General features: G+C 37.0%; 1 protein-coding gene across 1 annotated transcript in view; it reads right to left on the bottom strand.

Moving 5' to 3' along the window:
- Positions 1 to 21353, bottom strand: part of LOC306661300 (myomegalin-like) — a 205977-nt gene that overhangs the window by 91082 nt on the left and 93542 nt on the right. Inside the window, 6 exon segments of the mRNA XM_079140184.1 lie at positions 9063 to 9180; positions 9501 to 9619; positions 9621 to 9677; positions 9832 to 9906; positions 9908 to 9956; positions 12756 to 12832. Of these exon segments, the coding sequence (XP_078996310.1) occupies positions 9063 to 9180; positions 9501 to 9619; positions 9621 to 9677; positions 9832 to 9906; positions 9908 to 9956; positions 12756 to 12832 (495 nt within the window).

Below are 21353 nucleotides of genomic sequence, written 5' to 3' on the forward strand. Positions count from 1 at the left end.
AGTAGTCTGCCTAATGCTTTGGCACCTGATAAAACTAAGATACTTTCAACCTTCATATAACTGAGTGTAGGAGGGAAGGAAATACCAAATGAATGGAATTGAATTTCCCACCAACCCGATTAAGATAGGTATTCAGGGTTAATATTAAATTTATCTGAAAAAAAAAAAGCAATGTGATATTTCTTGCATAACTGAATTTGTGAATTAAGAGTTTTAGCCCATAACAAACGTAGGTGTTCACTGGTGCTTATGTCATCTCATCCTTTCCCATTTTTCCCCAGTGGCTTCCAGTTTATACCTTATTCTAGAATTCTCTCGTTATCCTAGGGTTCTACTCTCAAATAGTCAACTACCTATTTAATATTTGCTTAAAAATGTTGTCAAAGATATCTCAAAATTACCATAGGAAAGACTGAGCTCCTACACAGTAGTCTATCCTTATCCACTTTTTGCTACCCCAGTTTCAGTTACCTATAATCAAAATGTGGTCCTGAAAATATAAAATGGAAAATTCCAGAAATAAAACAACCTATAGGTTGTAAACCAAAGTTCATTCTGAGTAGTGTAACAAGATCTCTTGCTGTCCCATTTTCCACTTGGGATGTAATTCATCCTTATCCAGTTATTGATAGAATATGCTACCCTCCCATTAGTCTTGGACTTCCCAACTTACCACTATTGTGAGAAAATAAATTTCTGATGTTTATATAAACTACTTATAAACTACCCAGCTATGGTGTTTGTTTGTATAGCAGCTACATAGACTAAGACACTGCTTTCTGAAGTATTAGAATGGTATCTTCCTAAATCTGAACGAACAATCATTAAAAAATAAATAAATGTTTTTCTTGGTATGTCCTTCTTAAACCCTGTTCATGCCTTACAGACCAGAATCTCACTGCCTATTCACATCATGATGTTTTCCCTTCTCTGCTAACTTATTTTTTTTTTCATCAGTGGTTTCTGGAGGTATAATCTCTAGAAGACAGAGACTAAACCTTATATATCTTTGTGTTCCTTCTTCCTTTAACTAACAGTACCTTGAGCATTTAAGTGCTCAATAAATATGTTGTTTCTCCACATTGTTATTGGGTGCATTATACTTGTACATAATGTGGGATTTTGTGTTGTTACTATTCATATATGCACACAATAACAATATCAGTTGGCCATATTGCTTCTCAGCACCCCCCTCCACCTCCCATCCATTCCACCCCCATCCTATCCCTTTCCTCTACTGATCTTTTGATTTTCAGGAGATTCTCAACTCCACATTTCTTTTTCTTTTCCTCTTTAGCTTCCACATATGATATAAAATATATGACAACTGACCTTCCGATTTTGATTCATGTTGCTTAACATAATGGTCTATAGTTCCATCTATCTTCCTGCAAATTTCATTTTTCTTTATGTATGAAATAAAACTCCAATTGTCTATGATACCACATTTTTTTAACCATTCATCCATTGATGGACACCTAGGCTGGTTCCATAGTTTGGCTATTGTGAATTCTGCTGCTATAAACTTAATTATTCAGGGCACATACTGAGGAGGAGGAGTATAGCTGGGTCATATGGTGGTTCCATTCCTGCCTTTTGAGGAACCTCTATAATGATTTCCTTAGTGGTTGTACTAATTTACAACTCCACCAACAGTGTAAAAGTGTTCCTTTTCCTCTATATCCTCTCCAGAATTTTCTTTAGGCTGCTATTCTGACTGGTGTGAGATGAAACCACAGTGTAGATATGCTTTGCATTTCCCTAATTGCTAATGTTGAACATTAACAATGTTGGCCATTTTTATTTCATCTTTTAAGTGTCTCTTTAATTCATTTGTATATTTATATGTATTAATTGGGTTATTTGATTTTTTTGGTGTATGTATTCTAGATATTAATCGACTTTCAGAAGAGTAGCTAGCAAAGATTTTCTCCCATTCTGTAGGTTCTCTCTTCACATTCCTAATTGTTGCATTTGCTTTGCAGAAGCTTTTTAATTTGATGCCATTGCATTTAACTCACGGCATTATTACCCAAACTTTAGGAGTTCTTTGAGAAAGGCATTGCCTGAGCCTATATGCTGAATTGTTGACCCCATGTTTTCTTCTAGGAGTTGCATAGTTTCTCTTCTGATTCCTAGGTTTTGATCCATTTTGAGTTGATTCAATAAATATTCTTGATGAAACTGTAAAGAAGGCCCCTCATTTTCTACCTCCTTTGCCATGCCAAAGGATCAAAGGTATGATTACTTTAGCTGATAAGTCCTGCTTCTTCTGAGACTTGTTTCTCAGGAAAGTTATATCCAGGAGATAATAATGTTGAGTGAGGATTTATAAATGAATCTCCAGCTCCAATATATATCATCTTAAGAAGGAGATACTGAAAAGCTGCTCTAAAACAATCTCCTTATTTGAAGTTGTCTGGAGCTGACAGAGCTACTAATCCCTGATTTTTAATCTCTGCCTTGAGCATTTAGAGCACATTCTTGCCTTAACCTCCACCTCAAGTCTCTCCATGGCAACGCTGGAATGTTTGCTATTTTAGGAAATAGGCCTCACTACATGCAGCTCTATTTACATTAGGTTCCCAACAAGGCAAAAATGCAATGGCTTTAGTGTCTGCTTATTAGTGTGCATGGGAAGGTCCTGCTATATTAAATGCGTGCCCCTTCCTAGAGCTATTACTCTGTTACTTTAAAATCAACCACAATGAACTTGCATGTTAATAATTTTGCTTATCTCAGACTGAAGAAAAAATGCAGAGGCAAAAAAAGACACAAAGCAAGAATTCCTGCAAACCTTTCTTTGCAAGTTCATCATTTCCTCTGCTTTCACACTTCTAGTTCCAGTTTTCATTTCAAAGCTTTAAGATGAAGCTGCCACCATTCTAGAAAGAGGAGTAATATCAAAAACTGAAACAACTGCTAACTTGCCCCTGCAACTTTATGGATAACATCACAGAGAAAAACATTTTTATGCTCTATTAGCTTTCCTGAGTCCCTGGAGGAAAAGGAGGAAAAGATATGGACAGGTTGCTGCAGCATGACAGCTACATTGAAAAACTCTGATCACATGTTATGGACTTGAATGGACATCAGAAAGGACTGAAAGCAAACCTGGAGTGAGGTCAACCATTGGTATGTCAAACTCACAACATTTTGGGGTTTGTTTATGTATAAAGTTAATTACATGAATTCATAAATATTTTGCAAACACACTCCCACTAAAAACAAATACTGTAGAATGTTTTGGTAGAATGGGTAAGGACAAAAGTGGAAAGAGAGTAAAATGAATTCAAATAATCTATATTCAAAGTGTCTGTTTTGTTTGAGGGAATGAAGACTCTGAAGTGAAACTTCTGTACTCAGAGATTATAACCAATCCACACTTTTGTACTGGGATCACATGACACATACTCGGCTATAGGAGCTGGGGTAAATAGGTGTTCTTCACTTGAACTGTTTAAACCTAGAAGTGCAAGATCTGTGAGCTGTCCTTCCTTCTTAGGCTCAACTGTGGTATTCTCAATTGTCACGAGTAGGGAAAGGTGGTGGGGTGGAGAATTCAGTCCTTAGGACCCAAGCTCTTTTATCCTCCAGCATCAGTCAGATTCCAGAATGGTTTTCTTAGAGAGGAAGAGATTCCTTAACCTCTGCAGAGCCAGGCTAGAAGCTTAGAAATGGCCCCTGTGATGAGAGGTGGCACAAAAAAGGTTCAAGTATAATGCAGCAGAGCTAAGACACTCCCACTGTTAGCAGACAAAGATAATGCCCACAATACAGGCATCAGGTGTCACAAACAGCAGGGCCCATTATAGTGTCATATATAGAGAAGAGAGACAAATGCTTTATAATCTGCTTTACAACATTCTTTACAAATGCACAGAATGGACTTGATATAGCAGTTAATGACCATGTGAAACCACAATTTTTCTCTCAAGAGACAATATCAAGTACCTGCTTTCAAAGCAATTCTTAGTCACAACCATCAGGATTGCTTTTCTAAAATGTACATCATATGCTTTTATTCCCCTTGCTTAATTTTTTTTAAATCTTCCCTTTCTTACAACATGAAGTTATTAGCTTGACATTTACGTAACTTTAGAGTTGTATATTTCATCACTCTCCAGACTTATAAAATGTTTGGCAATGCCAATTGTTCTAAATTCAATTCATTACTATGTTCCATACCACTATATGTATAGTTCTCCCTGCCTAGAATGATCTTTACCCTATTTTCTGCCTGGTGTATTCAGTCTTTAAGACCCAGTTCAAGTGTGAGTCCCTATCTGAATTCCAAAGATAGAGTTAATCTCTCACATTAGTGGGTTCACTATGCACTATGCACATATTTCTATATTTATTTATCACACTATTACATGCCAATATTTCATTGGACTATAAGCCCTTTGAAAGCTCATTCCCCTAGGCCAAGCAAATATACCATCTCCTAGAGTGCATTTTGGAAATTCGTTGAGGAAGAGTTCTTGTTTTTATTGTCAGAATGATGGGCAGGCAAGGGGGCTACATAACTCGCAATGGGCAGGACAAAGCAGTCTCCCAAATTCAAAATGACTTTCAAGACTTCCACTGGACACTGATGGAGGTAATAAAACAGTTTGTAATCACCTGAATCTAGAATTAAATTCTGATATATACAGATAGATATGTATGTACATATGTATATATATATACACACACACATATGAACATAATGAATACACTGAATTTTCCATGAATTAAACACACACATATGAACATAATGAATACACTGAATTTTCCATGAATTAAACTACTATATAAATTAAGGAAAGATTGGCTTTTGTTTGGAAATTTGCCACTTATTACTTCTGGCATAGCCACTTGCTGTTTTTGAATACGAAGATAATATACCTGAGTTACACTTGAATTTGAAGCTCTGACATTCATGGTGATTTTCCATCCAGGTATAAGCACCTGACTGTTTATATCTTTTCATATAGTTTTGATTCAGAACTTGCATATGAAAATAAACATTTATTATAAATTATTCTCTTTTCATGACTTTTAGTCTAATCACAGTTATTTTGAGTGTTAATTTGAGTTAATATATAAAATATTTAGAGAAGCACCTGGCACATAGGAAATGCTATTATGCTGATGTCATTACTACAAAAGAGTTGTTGGATATTAACTGATAAATATTTAAACTACATGTGGAATACGTATTTAAGAAATTCTATCAATTCGTTTCTAGATTTTGTATTATACTAATCTGAGCCATTTGAGTATGACTATATGTTTCCAAAATGTTACAGAAAGTACTTCAGTATTTCTCTTTGTCTAACAAGTGTCTAACCATTTTCCCTGAACTATTTACACTTGTGATCCTCCTGAGTAATAGTGACACAAACTAGCAACTTTGAGTTCAGTCTTTGCCTATGACACAGTTTTTCTGTGTGAGTGACTAATAGGTCCAGAGGAATAATTGTGACTATTAATCTCCTAATAAAAAATTGCTATATTTATTAATTTTAATCTATGTCTTTTATAAGACAGATAGTTATAATATGAAGTTTCTAATATGTGATTCATTGAATATATCTTTTTTATCTATTACTCATTTTTAGAATAGCCATTCTCTCTTTCAGATTGATAATATGGATAATGTGGTTACCATGTTCTGAGCAATATGCAAGACACTTTATATAAATGATCTCCAATACTTATAAATGGCTGAACATTGGGTTTTTTATCTCTATTTTACAGAAGAAGAAACTGTGTTTGAAGTGGTTATTTAACTTGTTCAAGGGCATACATCTAAAAAAGGGTAATGCTGGTATTCAAATTCCCAAACCTAAGTTTGTTCTTTCATATCATTCTGCTGCCCTACTTAAAAGTACTTCACCCTAGAATCAGCTGTACAAGGATCAAGATTCCTTCTCTGAACTTGCACTTGTGTCCTCCCATAAGTCAATCTGAACCACTGGAGTATGGCCGAAATTCCCAAGACATTACAGAAATCAATATTTTATTCTGGCTAGGCCACAGAGTATAAAATAGAAGCACGGTGACCAAAACTTTTCTTTGAACTCTGAACACAAGTTGGGAAAAGGAAGTTTTCACAGAATTATCTAGATGCTTACTAAAAGACTGCCTTGTGTGTTCAGGTCACTCCGGGCTGTCTTAGAAACAATAAAATACAATAGTCCTACACACACTGCCAGTCCTGACTATTTTTTCCCATAAGTCACAGACTCAAAGGGAGAAATTAGGAAGTGAGCTGTGGGACACTTTCTGTCCTCCATACCTGGGAGGACCTACTCTAAAGACCCCTGTGATAGAAGCTTCCCAACTTGGGTGTTCAGCACAGTGTGCCCCAAGATGGCCCACCACTGTGCAGAGATGCCAGCCCCCTCAGCTCTCAGGATAGTAGATGAATCCTAAGATGGCCATGGGCAGTCACCTGCAACCATAAGCAGGCTCAGTCACTGTTATGGTGTAGATAAGAGATTTCGCCAAAAAGCTCACATGTGAGACAATGCAAGAAAGTTTAGAGGTAAAATGATTAGGTTATGAAAGCCTTAACCTAATCAATACACAAATCCACTGATATGGATTAACTAGGCTATAAATGTAAGCAGATAGGGTGTGGCTGGAAAAGGTAGGTCACTGGGAGAGTGCCTTTGTCATTTATATTTTGTCCCTGGTGAGCAGAACTGTCTCTGCCTCCTGGTGGCCATGTCCTGAGCTGCTTTCCTTCTCCACACTTCCACTATGATGTTCTGCCTCACCGTGGGCCCACAGCTACAGAGTCGGCCATCTATGTATGGAGATCTCTGAAACCATGAGCCAAATAACCTTTTCCTCTTCTACTTGGTTCTTAGCATGTCTTTTGGTCACAGTTACAAACAAGCTGACTAAAACAGTCACTTATTTTAGTATACCATAGATGTATGATAATTTCCTATGAAAATAAATTTTCTTTGAAAAAGATAGGAAAACACTGCCTTAGAGATTTAACAGCACAAAGTGATCATGTTTCTCAATGTACAAAGTGTTGGGTAATTACAATAAAAAATAAGCTTTTTTTAATAAAAAGCAACATTTTAAAAGCATATCAATTTTGTACAATTTAGGTGACAATGCCTTTCTTTTTTTTTCTGCACAATTATGCAACATTATCCTCTGTATGGTATACTTATCCTGTTCTAAGCATTCTTAGAATATAATATAGATAATTTAGTCTCTGAAATTATATTTCTGTTCCTTAAATCTTTCTGAAAACTGATAACAATCTCTCATTAGCATCACAATTACTGAACAACATAATGCCCATAAGTGCTTGCCAAAGATGATGAAAATAAGTATATATACCTAAATATATCAGTATTTATGTGTTGACAAATATAAAATGAGCAATGAGTGATTTTATTTGGAAATTATATATACGAATTATTTCTTTCAAAACATTCATATTAGGGACTATATACTTTTTTTCCAGTGATTCTAGAATTATAATGAAATATCACCATTATAAATTTAAGAGATTATTTGTGCTAATCTTCCCATTTTACACATATGGAAGCAGAGAAGTGACCTATCCATAGTCATGCAGCTAGTAAATAATCAAGATAGAAATTCAGTTCTTATTCCTAGTCAAGTTTTTTCTAAGGAAAATGTGCTATGAAATCTTTTCAGGAGTTCCTTAAGAAACTTCATGTGTTTTAACATGTATCCAGCAAAAAAGCCTAAGAACTTTAATTTTATTCATAGCTGTCAAATTAGACGCACAAAAATCACTTCTTGAATTTATTAACCAAATTTAACCAACCAAAATGGATCCATAGTCTAAAAAGTTCACAAGTGTGGCCAGAAAAATAACTTCTTCTGTCTTCACTGTGGCCTACACACCCAGACTAGACACCTCCTAGTGAGAAGCTTTATCTATTTACACCTATTCCTTACTAATGTTATCATTTGCTATATGTACCAAGACATGAAAAAACTAGGAAGCCCTGGCTTAACTAATTCTTACTACTGTTCTTTATCCTGATTCCAACCTTTGTAAATGTGAATCAATATGTTAAACCACACATTTTGTTTTATCATTGGTCTAGACCAATGTACTTGAACTCAAATATATTCTGTTCATTTAGAAAGTTTTTTTTTTGGTAAATTAAATGTCAAATGGAGGAGGGAGTTCCCTCTGGTACTTCCAAGAGTGAGGATATAGATAAAAATACAATACAATACAATACATAGCAAATGTGATCTGTTCAATATTAAAACCATATTCTATGTTCTATATAGTTATAAATCACTCAGTATGGTTGGCAAAAATCCAAGCTGGTCACTATAATTTCCACTTGTGTATTCCCCACCACTTGGATATGGGAAAGACCTGTAATGCTTCTAATAGAGCATGGCAAAGGTAATGTAATGTCACTACACAATTATGCTATATTATGGTAGCAAAAGTGAGATTTTTTCAGATGTAATTAAGGCTCCCAATCAGTTGACTTTAGGTTAACCAAAAGGGATAGTACAGTACCAGTGGGCCTGATTTAATCTGGTGAACCCCTTAAAAGAGGATCTAAAAGTTAGAGAAACAAGAGTCCTCTTCTTGGCTATGAAGAACAAGGTCCTACTTCTACAATACAGAGATAATTGTGCCAGTAACCTGAGGGAGTTTAGGGTCAGATCCTTTCTTGTTTCACCCTCCAGATGAGGAAAGTCCCAACCACACCTCCATTTCAGAGTTATAAGACCCTGAACTGAGAACTTAGCTAAGCCATGTCTGGACTCCTGACCCACATAAACTGAGATAATAAGCCACGTATGTGTAGTTTTAAATAAGTCTGGGGCTGGGGTGGTGGCTCAATGGTAGAGCACTTGCCTACAAGTGTGAGGCACTGGGTTCAATCCTCAGCACTACATAAATAAAATAAAGGTATTATGTGCAATTACATCTTTTTCTTTTTAACTGCTAAGTCTGTAACAATTTGTTACCCAGAAATGGAGAATAAAGGTAAAGCCTAAGACAGCATGAATCAAGTGCCATAGGACATATAGCCCCACCCTACCTGCACTTCCATGTTAATGGGCTCCTCCAGCACACGTAGCAGTTGCTGTTTCTCCTGAGACAGTTGTTCTACAAGCCTCTCTTGGGCAGCCAGGCTCTGACTCAGTTCTTCGATTCTCCTGCAGCAAAGAGAAATAAGACCCAATCTCTTGCTTGCCACCACTGTACCACTTTGTTAATCTACTAGTCATACTTAGCCTTGTGAATAGTAAGAAGTGAATTGTTTTGTTTTTGTTTTTATTTTTGTTTTTAATGGATACCATTTAAGACTCAACCCTGAAAAAGAAAACCTTGGGTTGTGTGACCAGAAAGTCTTAGAAATGGCAATGGTTCTGCCACTGTACCATCAGTCCTAACAAGGAACAGTGTGGCTATTGAACATTCTCATGGCCTGCAGAATAGGCAAAGTCAAGCAACAAAGAGTACCAAAGACACCTACCTGTCCCTCTGGGCCAGGGCCTCATTGTACTGGTCAGGTTCGACCTGGTCTCCTGGTACATCTTCTTTGTCCTTGGTGACTCCCTTCAGTTTTTCTGAGAGCTCTAGGTTACACTCTTTCCTCTGCTTCCACCAGAGCTGCCATGCGTGCAGCTTCATTCTTTGCTAGCCTGGATTCCTGCAAAAAGAATGAAAACAGAGATTGCCAAGTCCCATCTAGGGTGAGGAGCTTTAAGACAGAGTAGAGAGGGGAAAAGTGAAAGCCAGAAAACAGGACAGCAGTGAGAGAGTAAAAGGACCCCTGGCAATGGGCCTGGGAGACTCCTGCTCACCTCCTGCAGCAGTTGGATCTTATTCTCTAGGAGCTCATAAACATGCTCCGTCTCCTGCTGCTGCTCCTCAAACTGGGCGCCGGAGCTCAGCTTCATTCTGGCTGTTGAGATTCTCTACATCAGCCCTAGAAACATGGAACATCAGCCAGTTAGAGGCAGACACCTAATTTCACCAGTGAACTCACTGAGGTTGTTCCAGCAATCCAGAGTCACACCGAAGAAAAGAAAAGGAAGGAAAAAAATTTTTTTTTCCTTTTTTTTTCTTCTGCAATTATCTGTGGAGTTGATCTGTCCAACTTTCTCAGGGTATCTCAATAATTCTAATTTTTTGTTGCTTGTCAAGTAGGCTATGCCTGGCTTGCTAAGACTTCATTATAGCTGTAGCTTCAGAAGGAGGAATCTTCTTTTAGAAGGCAGGTGGTCAGCACCCATGTTCACTATCATCTGTCCCTGAACTTTCCCATTTAGACTGCTTTTTCTAGATGACTGCTTATTTCTTGCCCTGCTGGTTGTTTAAAGTGTTCCTTCCATTCAGAATACTAGGACAGGATATCCACCTGGACCACCACAGAAATGTCCTCTGCCTTAACAGCTGAGAATGCATAGTAGACTGTCCTAAATCTGGGCTACCTATGCAGATTTCTATCCAGTTTTCCAAGGTCCCTCACAGAAAGCAGACATTTAATCTATGGGAGCTCAGTGTTTTGGCTGAGCTTTGCCTCCCTGATAGCCCTAGGAATTAATATCCAAGCACTAACATGAAGTGGGTAAGGTATCACCAGTTTATTTATAGCAAACAACAACTGTCTTGGATATCTGAACATTAGAATTTGGGGGGGCAGTATCAGGTGCTGACTGATCTTAATTCCGGTTGGCTTTTACTCCTGTTCTAAGCCATTTATCAAGAACTACAAACCATCTTCTTGTTCTGAGGGCAAAGAACAATATTGAACCTTTATAGGCTCATAAAACACCAAGCCCAGAGGTTGTGTCCACGGAGACCACATTTGGCTTCCCTGAAGATGACAGGGTTCCTTGGTGACAGTGATATTACTCTGCACCATTCCAGAGGCTCTCTCATCATTATACAGTCTTTGGGGAGTATGAAGGTCTGGACTGTACATTGGACAAAAGTCAAGGGAATGACTGAAGACCCCCTAAATAGGCCAGAACTTAGAAATTGACTTTTACATTGACTCACTACTCTTTGATAAAACAGTAGACAACCACTGAGAATCTCTAGAGGATGCATACTACATGTTTTCTGAGTACTCAGACAGGAATGCCTGATTTAAGAAGCTATAGAGTTTGGGGGTATCTTTTTTTTTTTTTTTTTTTTTTGTTTTTGGGTTTGTTTGTTATTTTATTAAATTAGAAGGTCTCTTTATTTGTTCATACTGTCTCATTTCTAAAATTGATATCCTGAGTATTGTGTTGTTTTCATTTTTTAATTTGTTTCTAATTAGTTATTCATGACAATAGAATGCATTTGACAATTGTACACAAATGGAGCATAACCTCTCCTTCCTTTGGCTGAACATGGTGCAGTCACACCAATATTGTAATCATACATGTATATAGGGTATAATGTCCATCTCATTCCACAGCCCTTCCCATCCCCATAACCGCTCCCCTTCCCTCACTCTTGTCTGTACACTCCAGACTTCCTTCCTCCACCCCACCATTATGGATTGGCATCCACTTATCAGAGAAAACATTTGGCCTTTGGTTTTTGGGTTTGGCTTATTTCACTTAGCATGACAGTCTCTAGTTCCATCCATTTACCTGCAAATGCCATGATTTAATTCTTCTTTAAGGCTGAGTAATATTCCATTGTGTATATGTACCACATTTTCTTATCCATTCATCTGGCATCTAGGTTGGTACCATAGTTAAGAAGCTGTAGTTTTTGTGAAATCTGAAGGCCCATGAACTTGATGCCAAATGTTGGCTCCACCAGTAATATAAGATGACTTCTGTACCCTGGTTTCCTTAGTTTCAAACAGGATTATGCCACCAAAATGAAATGACTTAAAATTTTTTGAAAGCAAAAAGAGCTTGGTGGCAAACCTCCACTTTTTTGTAGGCATAATCAAGCAAACATATATACAGAGAGTAATGTTTACCTTTACCCAAAGGGGCATACCCCGTATACATCACTTAGCACTTTTCCCCCTTACATAGTCTATCAAGAAACTTTCCACCAAGACAAATAATATAGAGCCAACTTACTATTTTTAATAACTGCATAACCATCCACAGGATGGTTTTATTGAAATTTTTTCAATCATTACCCTATTGATGGACAGTTGGGGGTATTTTTTTTGTCTGTTTTGCTGTTACAAATAATGATCCAGCAAACATCCTTATATATTTAACTTTTCACAGGAGTGCCTTTACCTATGAGAAACAGAAGGCTTCTAGGGATTATTTGATCAAAGGAAATGTTTCTTTTTGACTTCGATAGATAGCATACATACCAAAAATGTAGCTACAATTCTCTCATCAGAAGCATACAGGCATGTCCATTTTCTCCAATCATTATATCAGCCCTTAATGTTATCAGATTGATAGATAATCTCTGATAAAGGTTATCTTGCATTTGTCTCTTTCAACTAAAAGTGGAAGTATTCATGGTTTCCTGATCTCTTCCTTACTGTTTAATAGGAAGTTTGTAAACTTAGGTCTAGTGGGTTACCATTCTGCAGCAAGGTCTGCTGATCTAGTAACAGAGAACCCAAGGGGAAGAAAGCACACATTTATGGTTTCAATTCCTGAACTGGACACAACATTCAAATGCCAGGGATAAAATAAAGGAATTTGGGTCTAAATTTATTGCTGCCAGATTAGTGAGCTGGACTCTGGGAAAGGAACAGAGCTCCTCTGTTCAGACTATTCTGCGCCTCATTCAAACTGCAACTCACCATGATTTATCCAGATGTTGTTTCTTGTCCTGAAGTTCTCGTTTCAGGCTCTCCACTTCAACCTTCAGCTCGATGTTCTGAAAAGCACACAGGTATTCACTGTCATTCATTAACTGCCAAACACCCCTGTCCTAGAACCAGATTCATACTTGGATCGGACTTGTTTCATAGCCTCTCATTTCATCTCAGCCCTTTTCATAACCCTTGACGTAAATGGGAATTCAGATGGATCGGCAATTTTGCCAAGGAAAAATGAACCATACAGCCTCAAGATTTCCCCTGTACTACTTATTCATTCTCTCACCCTGTTCATCATTATCCCTGGACAGTGAACACTGCCCAAGGCTATTTGATTTTTAAAACAATAGAGGTCAGAGTGTACTTTAAAACAACTTTTTCTTACTATTACAAGTCTACTCTTTAAAACCAAATTGCCAGGGCTGGTGGTGCTGTGGCTCAGTGGTAGAGCACTTGCCTAGCATGTGTGAGGCACTGGGTTTAATCCTTAGCACTACATAAAAATAAATAAGTAAAATAAAGGTAGGTCCTGTCCATCTACACCTAAAAACAAAAAACAAAAAAAAAAAACCGAATTGCTGTATGCAGAATTGCAGAATTATGTTTTAGATTTGATTGTTTTACTGTGAGCATTTTTGGAAACAATACTTTCTTTGCCCTTACTGTGAATTTGACCTTTCATAAATTAAGATGAGAGGGAACTCCAGCGGTAAATCTATGCAGGAAACAGTTAATTTTTGTTGAGGAAGGCAGCAACAAATAAGATTCTGGCAAACAGAAAATAAAAATATCCCAGGTGAAGTATGAACAAAGATTTGATGAAATGCACATGATGCATCCAATGCAGGTTAAGTGACCAGGTGTGTGGAAAGGAGTGGGAAAATCAGTAGAGAAAATAGTTTGGAGCCAGGTGCAGTGGTGTACACCTATAATCCCAGCAACTCAGGAATCTGAGGCAGAGAATTCCAAGTTTGAAGCCAGCCTGGACAACTTAGCGAGACCCTGTCTCAAAATAAAATGTAAAAAGGTTAAGGATATAGCTCAGTGATAGAGTGTCCCTGGGTTTAATCCCCCAACCACACCCCCAAAAGTTTGAAGCTAGTTTGTAAAAAAGTCATATCAAGAAGAGATCAAGGACTCATCAGGGAGATTTAGGCAAAATATCACCACATTCTATTCTGTTGAGGAAGGAACTTGTGGTAAATGTGAAGATGGGTGAGTCAGGAGGTGACCGACCAGAAGATGATGGGAACTGTCTGACGGCACACTGGTATAGGAAAAAGACCCAAAAGACATTTAAGAGATTCCACGGAGCATGTTGACTTGTGAGATTCAAATTAAACTAGAAGGAGGAGGAGCATAGATGATGCAGAGATAACTAGCATGTGGTTAGTGACATACTCTTAACAATAGGGAACAGAAAACAGGAGCAAGTGGGGGTGAGGACCTAAGAGGGAGTCTGCAAATGTTGGTTGGAGGATTACTTTATCTCATCTTAGACCTGAGGGTAGAGAGGTGATTTATTCCTTTCCCTGCTGAAGTCCATGACACAGTATTAAGCAAAAAAGGATGTTATCAACTAAGAGAGTAAGAAGCCTTTACATCATAGGTTGACAAAGTGATACCCCGACTGGAGCATGGAAAGGCATGCTGTGGATACTAGAACATATCACAACCACAGTACCTAGGTTTCTTAGAGTCCAAGGGAATATGCCATGCCGGGGTATCACCTACTTTTGTGAGGGATTTCATAACACCTCCTCATGCAGCATGGAAGAAGCAATAATGCTAGCTGGGAACAATAGACACCTCTTAGATATTTGAGAGTCACTGAGAATTAAAGAATTTTGGACTGGAAGGCAGTTAGACCCAAGGTGTTTTTGATCATATTGCTAGTGAGTTTCTAGTTGACCTACTGAAAAGAATGCTAGATGCTCTCCTAAGAAAACAGGTACCTTTGGCTTGGGATAGAACATACAGTGAGTTCAGATGAAATTAGAGTATCTTAATTTCTTCAAGGCTTACATTATAGCATTTAAGAAGAAAGTGATGGCCTGGTCTTTTCAGAACATCCTCTAAAGTTATTTTCTGAACACTAACACTGGGGTTCCTGGACTTAGCAATGAAAATTAAAGGATGTCCAGTTCAATTTGAATTTCAGATAAATAATAAATAATTTTTATTTTAAGTGTTCTTTGCTATATTTGGGACATACTTAGTTAAAATATTCTTTGTTGTTGATCTGAAATTCAAATTTAATTAAGCATCTTGTTCACACCAAAAGATGGATAACTGGCAATGCTAACTCGCCCCAAATAAACAACTAGTAGCAAAGCATATCTCAATCTTGTGTGCTAAGTATCAAATCCAGGGCCTCACACATGCTAGGCAAGCACTCTAACCACTGAGCTACATACGCAGCCCAAGTTGCTTCCTACAGGGTACATGCTGAGGATTAAATGTCAATGAGAACCTCAGCCCCGCCAGGAAAAATATTTAAATGTATAGGGAAGAAAAATGGAAGGTATAAATTTTGTAGGTCCATCCATTCTAAAGCCTAAATAAGAAAATGAAGCTAGTTCTTGAATTAATTTGGCCATAGATTCACATATTTAAAATACCTTAGCATTTATCTACTCTAGGTCTCTCATTTTAAACAGAGAAATTGAAACCCAGTTGAATCCAGTATTCCACTTTGGCTTCAACATTTCAACCAGAAAAATCAGCTCATAAGACAATGTCCAGCTTTGCCTGATAGTAGAATGTGGTTAGTTATAAGATTAGAGAATATGTTGCATTTAGTCCTTGAAGGAACATATGGAGCCAGTATGATGGCCAAGAGCATAGATCCTGAAGGCTAGAAGAGGGCTATTGAGTCACCTTGCCAAAAACCTTCAATCTCCATATCTATCAAGGGGACTATAATGATAACAATTTCATATGGATGTCAAGAAGATTAATTGAAATAATGCACAGAAAGCTTATTACACAATGCCTGGCATTCAGTAAGCATTCAAAAAATGTTAGCTATTATTGCCTATAAAAACAACAATTTATCATCTCTGACTAGGATAGCTGAATTTCTTAACCATAATTATATATTAAACTAACATTATGTCATAGAAAGGATTAAATTATTTATTACCTAAAAGGTGGATGTCCCAGGCACATGAATACATACCCAACCTGAACTCTTCACTTTAGCTTTGTCATTTTGAGATAAGTAGCAATGAGAAATGAAAATGAGGGAAAGGAAAAAAGAGGAAAGACAAGAAGTAAAATGAATTCTTTAAGCTTTAGCATCATGTCTATTCAAATAGACAAAAAGGTTTATGAATCTGACACTGAACTGCTAAAATAGCTTATCTCCACAAGATTAGATACAAATCTTGTGATCAGTTATTCCAGTAGACCAAAGACTGATTTCATGGGAGCTACAAAATCTTACCATATGGTAATGCAAGTACAAACCAATTTATAACACCAAAGTCTAACCCTTTTGTAACCTTTTTCTGTAGAAAAATCACTACATAGTTTATCACATTTATCTGCTTTCCATGAATGAATATTCATGTGTAAATCATTAAATTCCAAGTATCGCGTAAATGGATCCCAATTAACCACATCTGCCTCAAGGTTTCTAAGGATATTTTATGTATTCAAGAAAGAGGGGCTGGAGGAGAGCGCCCTCTTTTTCCATGTCTCCAATTAATATTCGCCAACTAACTCAAGAAGTTTCAATGATGAAGCTCAAATTAAATAGGAACAACAGTAAACTTTCAAAACTTTCATATAATGTTAGCACCTAAACTAAAGGACAGGGCTAATAATAATTGTGTGGATCAACTATGTTTAATTAGACTTTTCTCCAAGTGCAGCTTGTTTTGTTTTGGGAAACATCACTGGGCCAGAATCTTTAAAGCAGCATTGTTAAACACAGGATCCCACTGAAATGATTTCTACACTGGTGTTCAGAGTTCAACACAGGATCAAGTTAAAAGCAACTAGCATGAACTAATTACTGGACTCCTTTCCAAGTCTCAATTTTAACTCTTCAAATTAATCCACTGTTCTTATAATGTTGTCTCTTTTAAAAAGAATATTTTCAAATTTTTCTACAATAGAAGCCATGGCATACTAAATCCTAAAAACCTACTTTTTAAAAACAAAGAGAAATGGCTTTGCCTGATCAGTTAAAAAGTCTTAATCCAAAATGTGTTCATTTTTTTATCATAGGCAATAGTTTGCACACTGTTTTCCACATAATACTAATATTTCCGGAATCATTTCTATGAGTAGGGGGAGGGAAAAGTTTAAATTGAAAGTGTAGTCACACCCAGGGAGTGTAACATGTCCACTCCCCTCTTATGAGTCAGGTATTCTATATCTCTTAGTGTTGAATGCGGACTTAAAGGTCTCATGGGAACTATAACATCTAACAGGTATTTCTAGTATGCCTGCAACTCAGCTGAAGAGATAAATTAAAAAATCCAAGGTAGGAGTAAAAATGCTAAGCGGATAATTGGTAAGCAATACAAATATGACCGGAGTTGCCACGTAAGGTTTATGAGGTAAGATACACAAAAGTGGAGGTCATTATAGATGAGGAAATATGGTATTAAGATAGCAATTACTCTACACCTCCAAAATACAGTGCCGTTCAGTAGTTCATTTACTCCAAGCATGCAATATTTGATTAAAGGACAATTACAGACACCAATTACAAATTTTCATCCAACTGTGGTGGTTAGCGGCCATACAAAGGAATATTATTTAGGCATATAAAAGAATGATACTGCTACAACATGGATTAACTTTGAAAACATTGTGTTAAATGACGTTCAGACACAAACTTATGCTTGATTCCATCTACAGTGAAAAGTTCAAAATAGGCAAATCTATAACTGAAAGAAAGATTGATGATTGACTAGCTAGGGAAACATGGAAATTAGTGATGGTTCATGAGAAAAAGATTTCTTTTATGGAATGATGAAATGAGTCCTAAAATTGATTATGATGAAGGTTGTGTGACTGAAAATATATGGAAACACTGTATGTGACACTTCAAATGAGAGAGCCCTAATTTTATGTGAATATTCTCACTAAAGTCAATTATAAAAATGTTTCAAAAAGCCCTAGGAAGTTTCAGTAGTTAAATGATAAACAATTGTTGCAAATGCACTTGGGACAGTGTCTGGGTACATAGGATTTATTACTATGTCTGAACTACACACAAAACTATACATTCCTTGAGCTTCTCCAATGAAGTTATCATCTGGTGTTTTCCTGAATCTCTTCCAATCTTGCCCTCCTCTCCCAGCCTTCCTGAATATCACCTTATCAAGCACTCCCTTCAGCCGCACCAGGATCAGAGTAAATAATCTCAATATCTGGTCTCTTCCAATCCTGGTTTCTCCTCCCTTTACATTTTTTCCTAAAGCCATAACTGATTATGGCCATTCCCTGTTCTCAAAGAGTCTTTCATGATTTTAAACTGCACAGCAGTGAACTTCACATGACATCCTGTATTTAAATTTGACCTCAATCTACTATCCAGCTTGATCTCCCACCATTATCCACCAGCCTAATGAGTTTCCAGAACATGTCCTAGCTTCCTTGGTTCCACATCATTGTTCCTTCAGCTTCATCATTAAATACCATATTCCCTTATAAAGCCTTTACTTTACCATTCCAAGTTAAAATTAATTATTTTTGCCTTTGATATATGAGTTGTAAATAGTATTATTCCTCCTGTTCTTCAACATTGACATACCATATGATGCAATATTTTTCTATGTCTTATTTACCCTTTTGAATTATAAGCTCTTTCAAGACAGAGTAATAATGATATGTAGAACTAGCCAAGTATTAAGCACTTGCCCCTCTTTTTCTGAAGTTGGGGAAAGGAATTTCAGAATAGATACATCTAGGTTCAAATGCTTCCTGCCTTTTCCTAGCTGGGGAACCTTTATTTTGTGTAAATGACCTAATCTCTTAGAACCTTATTTCCTCATTTATGAAATGGGAAATTTTAAAAATTACCTTGAGGTCTCTAGGTAGGAATAGTGAGCCTATGAAGTATCCAGCACAGTGTTCTGATTCAAATGACTGGCAGCTGTGAGTCATCCGAGGCCAGTGCCTCCAATATATGTGGTGTCGTAAAAGCACTAATTGAGTGGACCAACAAATGAACAACTGCAAGGAAAAAAATGGACAAGAGGCAGAGGAAGTGGGATGACAATGACATTTGTTGAGTAAGTGTAAGGGATAGAATAATGCTGTGAACTGGCAGGAAAAACTTTTTATCTGGTCTTGGAAATATTTTCTCCATTGAAAGCTGAGAGAGGCTAAGGAGGTAAACTACTACCCCACTGAAAAAACAGTTGAATACAATTAGTTTTACAGCTTCCTCTTCCTCCAATGGTCTCCTCCTCCCTTCTAAAAAGGCTGTTCTCTTCCTGTGTCTACATAAAACTCAGAGGTAAAGATCTCCCAGAACTAAGAATGAATGTTCTAGAGGGAAAAATGAATCATGGACTATTAGATAGTATTAAGAAATCATCTGTAAACTCTTTGTGTATAAAAATATTATAGTGGTTATGTTTAAAACAAAGACCTCATCCATTAGAGTTACATTCTCATGACTTTCCAGACAAGTCATATGATGTCTGAGAGTTGCTATAAGGACAGAAGTACAGAAAAAAACATTGCAGAGAGATCAACTAAAAGAACAGGAAAATATTGGGTACTGTTGAAGTGGGAGACTTGGGTCCCCAGTTCATGGGACAGGTACACAGCAGGTACTATTTCTCTTTATATTTGTGTGCATTTAAATCTTTTCATAATTAAAAGTTAACAGGGGGCATTTTTCATAGATAAAACATCTATGTATTTTTTTATTTTTTCATTTTCATTTCTGGAATTATCTAAACTAAGGTCATTGGCAGCAAAGAATTATGGCTCTCTATAACAGCTTCTTTAGCCACCAGACTTACATACAACAGTGGTGTTGAGTCATTTCCAATGTTGAAGAATAAAGAGAATGAACCGCCTCTAGATACCTCTCAACTTGATGAAACTCAGAACCACTGAGTGTGGGTTGTAGGCAGAAAGACAAAATGCAGAAATAAACTACAGCAAGATGGTTTAAAGAGGAATATGCAACCTCTTAATTGATCAGACTAAGCTAAATAAAAGCATATTCTCTCACTTTCTCTCTTATTATCCTTCAGTCTCTTCAACTCTCACAGGGTCTCACTCTCTTCCTCTCCCTTTCACCATCTGGCTTGAACTGTATCCTCTACTCTGACACAGGATCACAATGACATCAATCATTATCTGACAGCCATTTTTCTGATAACAAGAGTTCTGAGTGATGACACTATACAGAAAGACAGCATCTAAGACCTCTTCAGCCACCTCCTCTGAACACAAGGTATTGCTTGAGAAATCAATCATGTAATGCCCTTGAATACCACCAAGGCTCTGCCTGAAGCTGCTCTCAATCTGAGATGGCTTCTCTCTTCTTTCTAAATCTGTTTTCACTAAGATTCATCTCAAACTTTGTCCCCTCTAGTAAACTTTCTCCAACCCAATATGACTATAATCTAACGTCCATACTATAACCTTCTTAAAAGTAAAAAGGAGTACTTACACCAGGGCAACAGGGCAACAATCAGGGCTCTCCTGAGTAAACCGGAACTCACAGTCATCAGAAGTTTATCTGATAGTGCACTCACCTCACTCTGCCTGGTGTAAGTGATTTTTAAATGCCCTGGATCCCCTCTGGATTTTAGAAAAGTACTTGCCCTCAGCAACTCCCAGTATAAGCTTAGGGAATAAACACTACCATCTGTCTTGAATTGCTGCTTTATGTTTTTGTTTTAGTATTTAACTTCACATCTCTGCATTTGCATACTTGCATGTGTGTGTGTGTTCACTAATCTGTAAACTCCCTGATGACAGGATCATGTCTTATGTTATTTTTTATTCCCCTGAAAGAAAGATAGAAAGAAGCTTGATAGCATATCAAATCAGTGAGAAAAATATTTATTGGACATTAAAGTTGCCAAAACCAAATTGCATTTCTTGGCTTCATAGTACTTGACCTCAAGAAGTTCTCAGTGTAGCAAGAGGCAGGTTGGGGTCAATGAGTGCAAGAGATGGCATTACACCTTTGCACGACATAGGAAAAAGCCAGAGAGGAGCAGCCCTTCCACAAAGGAGTCTTTATCTGGAACAAAAATAAATACGGTCAAATTGCACTCTAATCAATTCTGTAAAGGAAAGAAATCCAAAAGAAATGACTTAGCAGGAAGAAGAGTCACAAAATCTTGTGAGGGTACCCTCACAAATTCCTGATTATTCACCCAAAGTGGAAAGAACTATTAGTGATGAGTTGGATTTTAAAATCTTTTTTTTGTATGAAAAGAATAATATCCCTTCTAGGAAAAGAATAATTCACAAATATTTTTGTACACAGAATGAATTCTTTTTTAGGCTTCTCAATATCACTGGGGCAAGGTTATTACTGTAAAACACAGAGAAGCACAGAGTATTTTCATGAGGAATTTTACCTGT

The sequence above is a fragment of the Sciurus vulgaris genome (assembly GCF_902686455.1).
Source record: "Sciurus vulgaris genome assembly, chromosome: 1".
In the NCBI taxonomy this organism is placed as follows: Eukaryota; Metazoa; Chordata; class Mammalia; order Rodentia; family Sciuridae; genus Sciurus; species Sciurus vulgaris.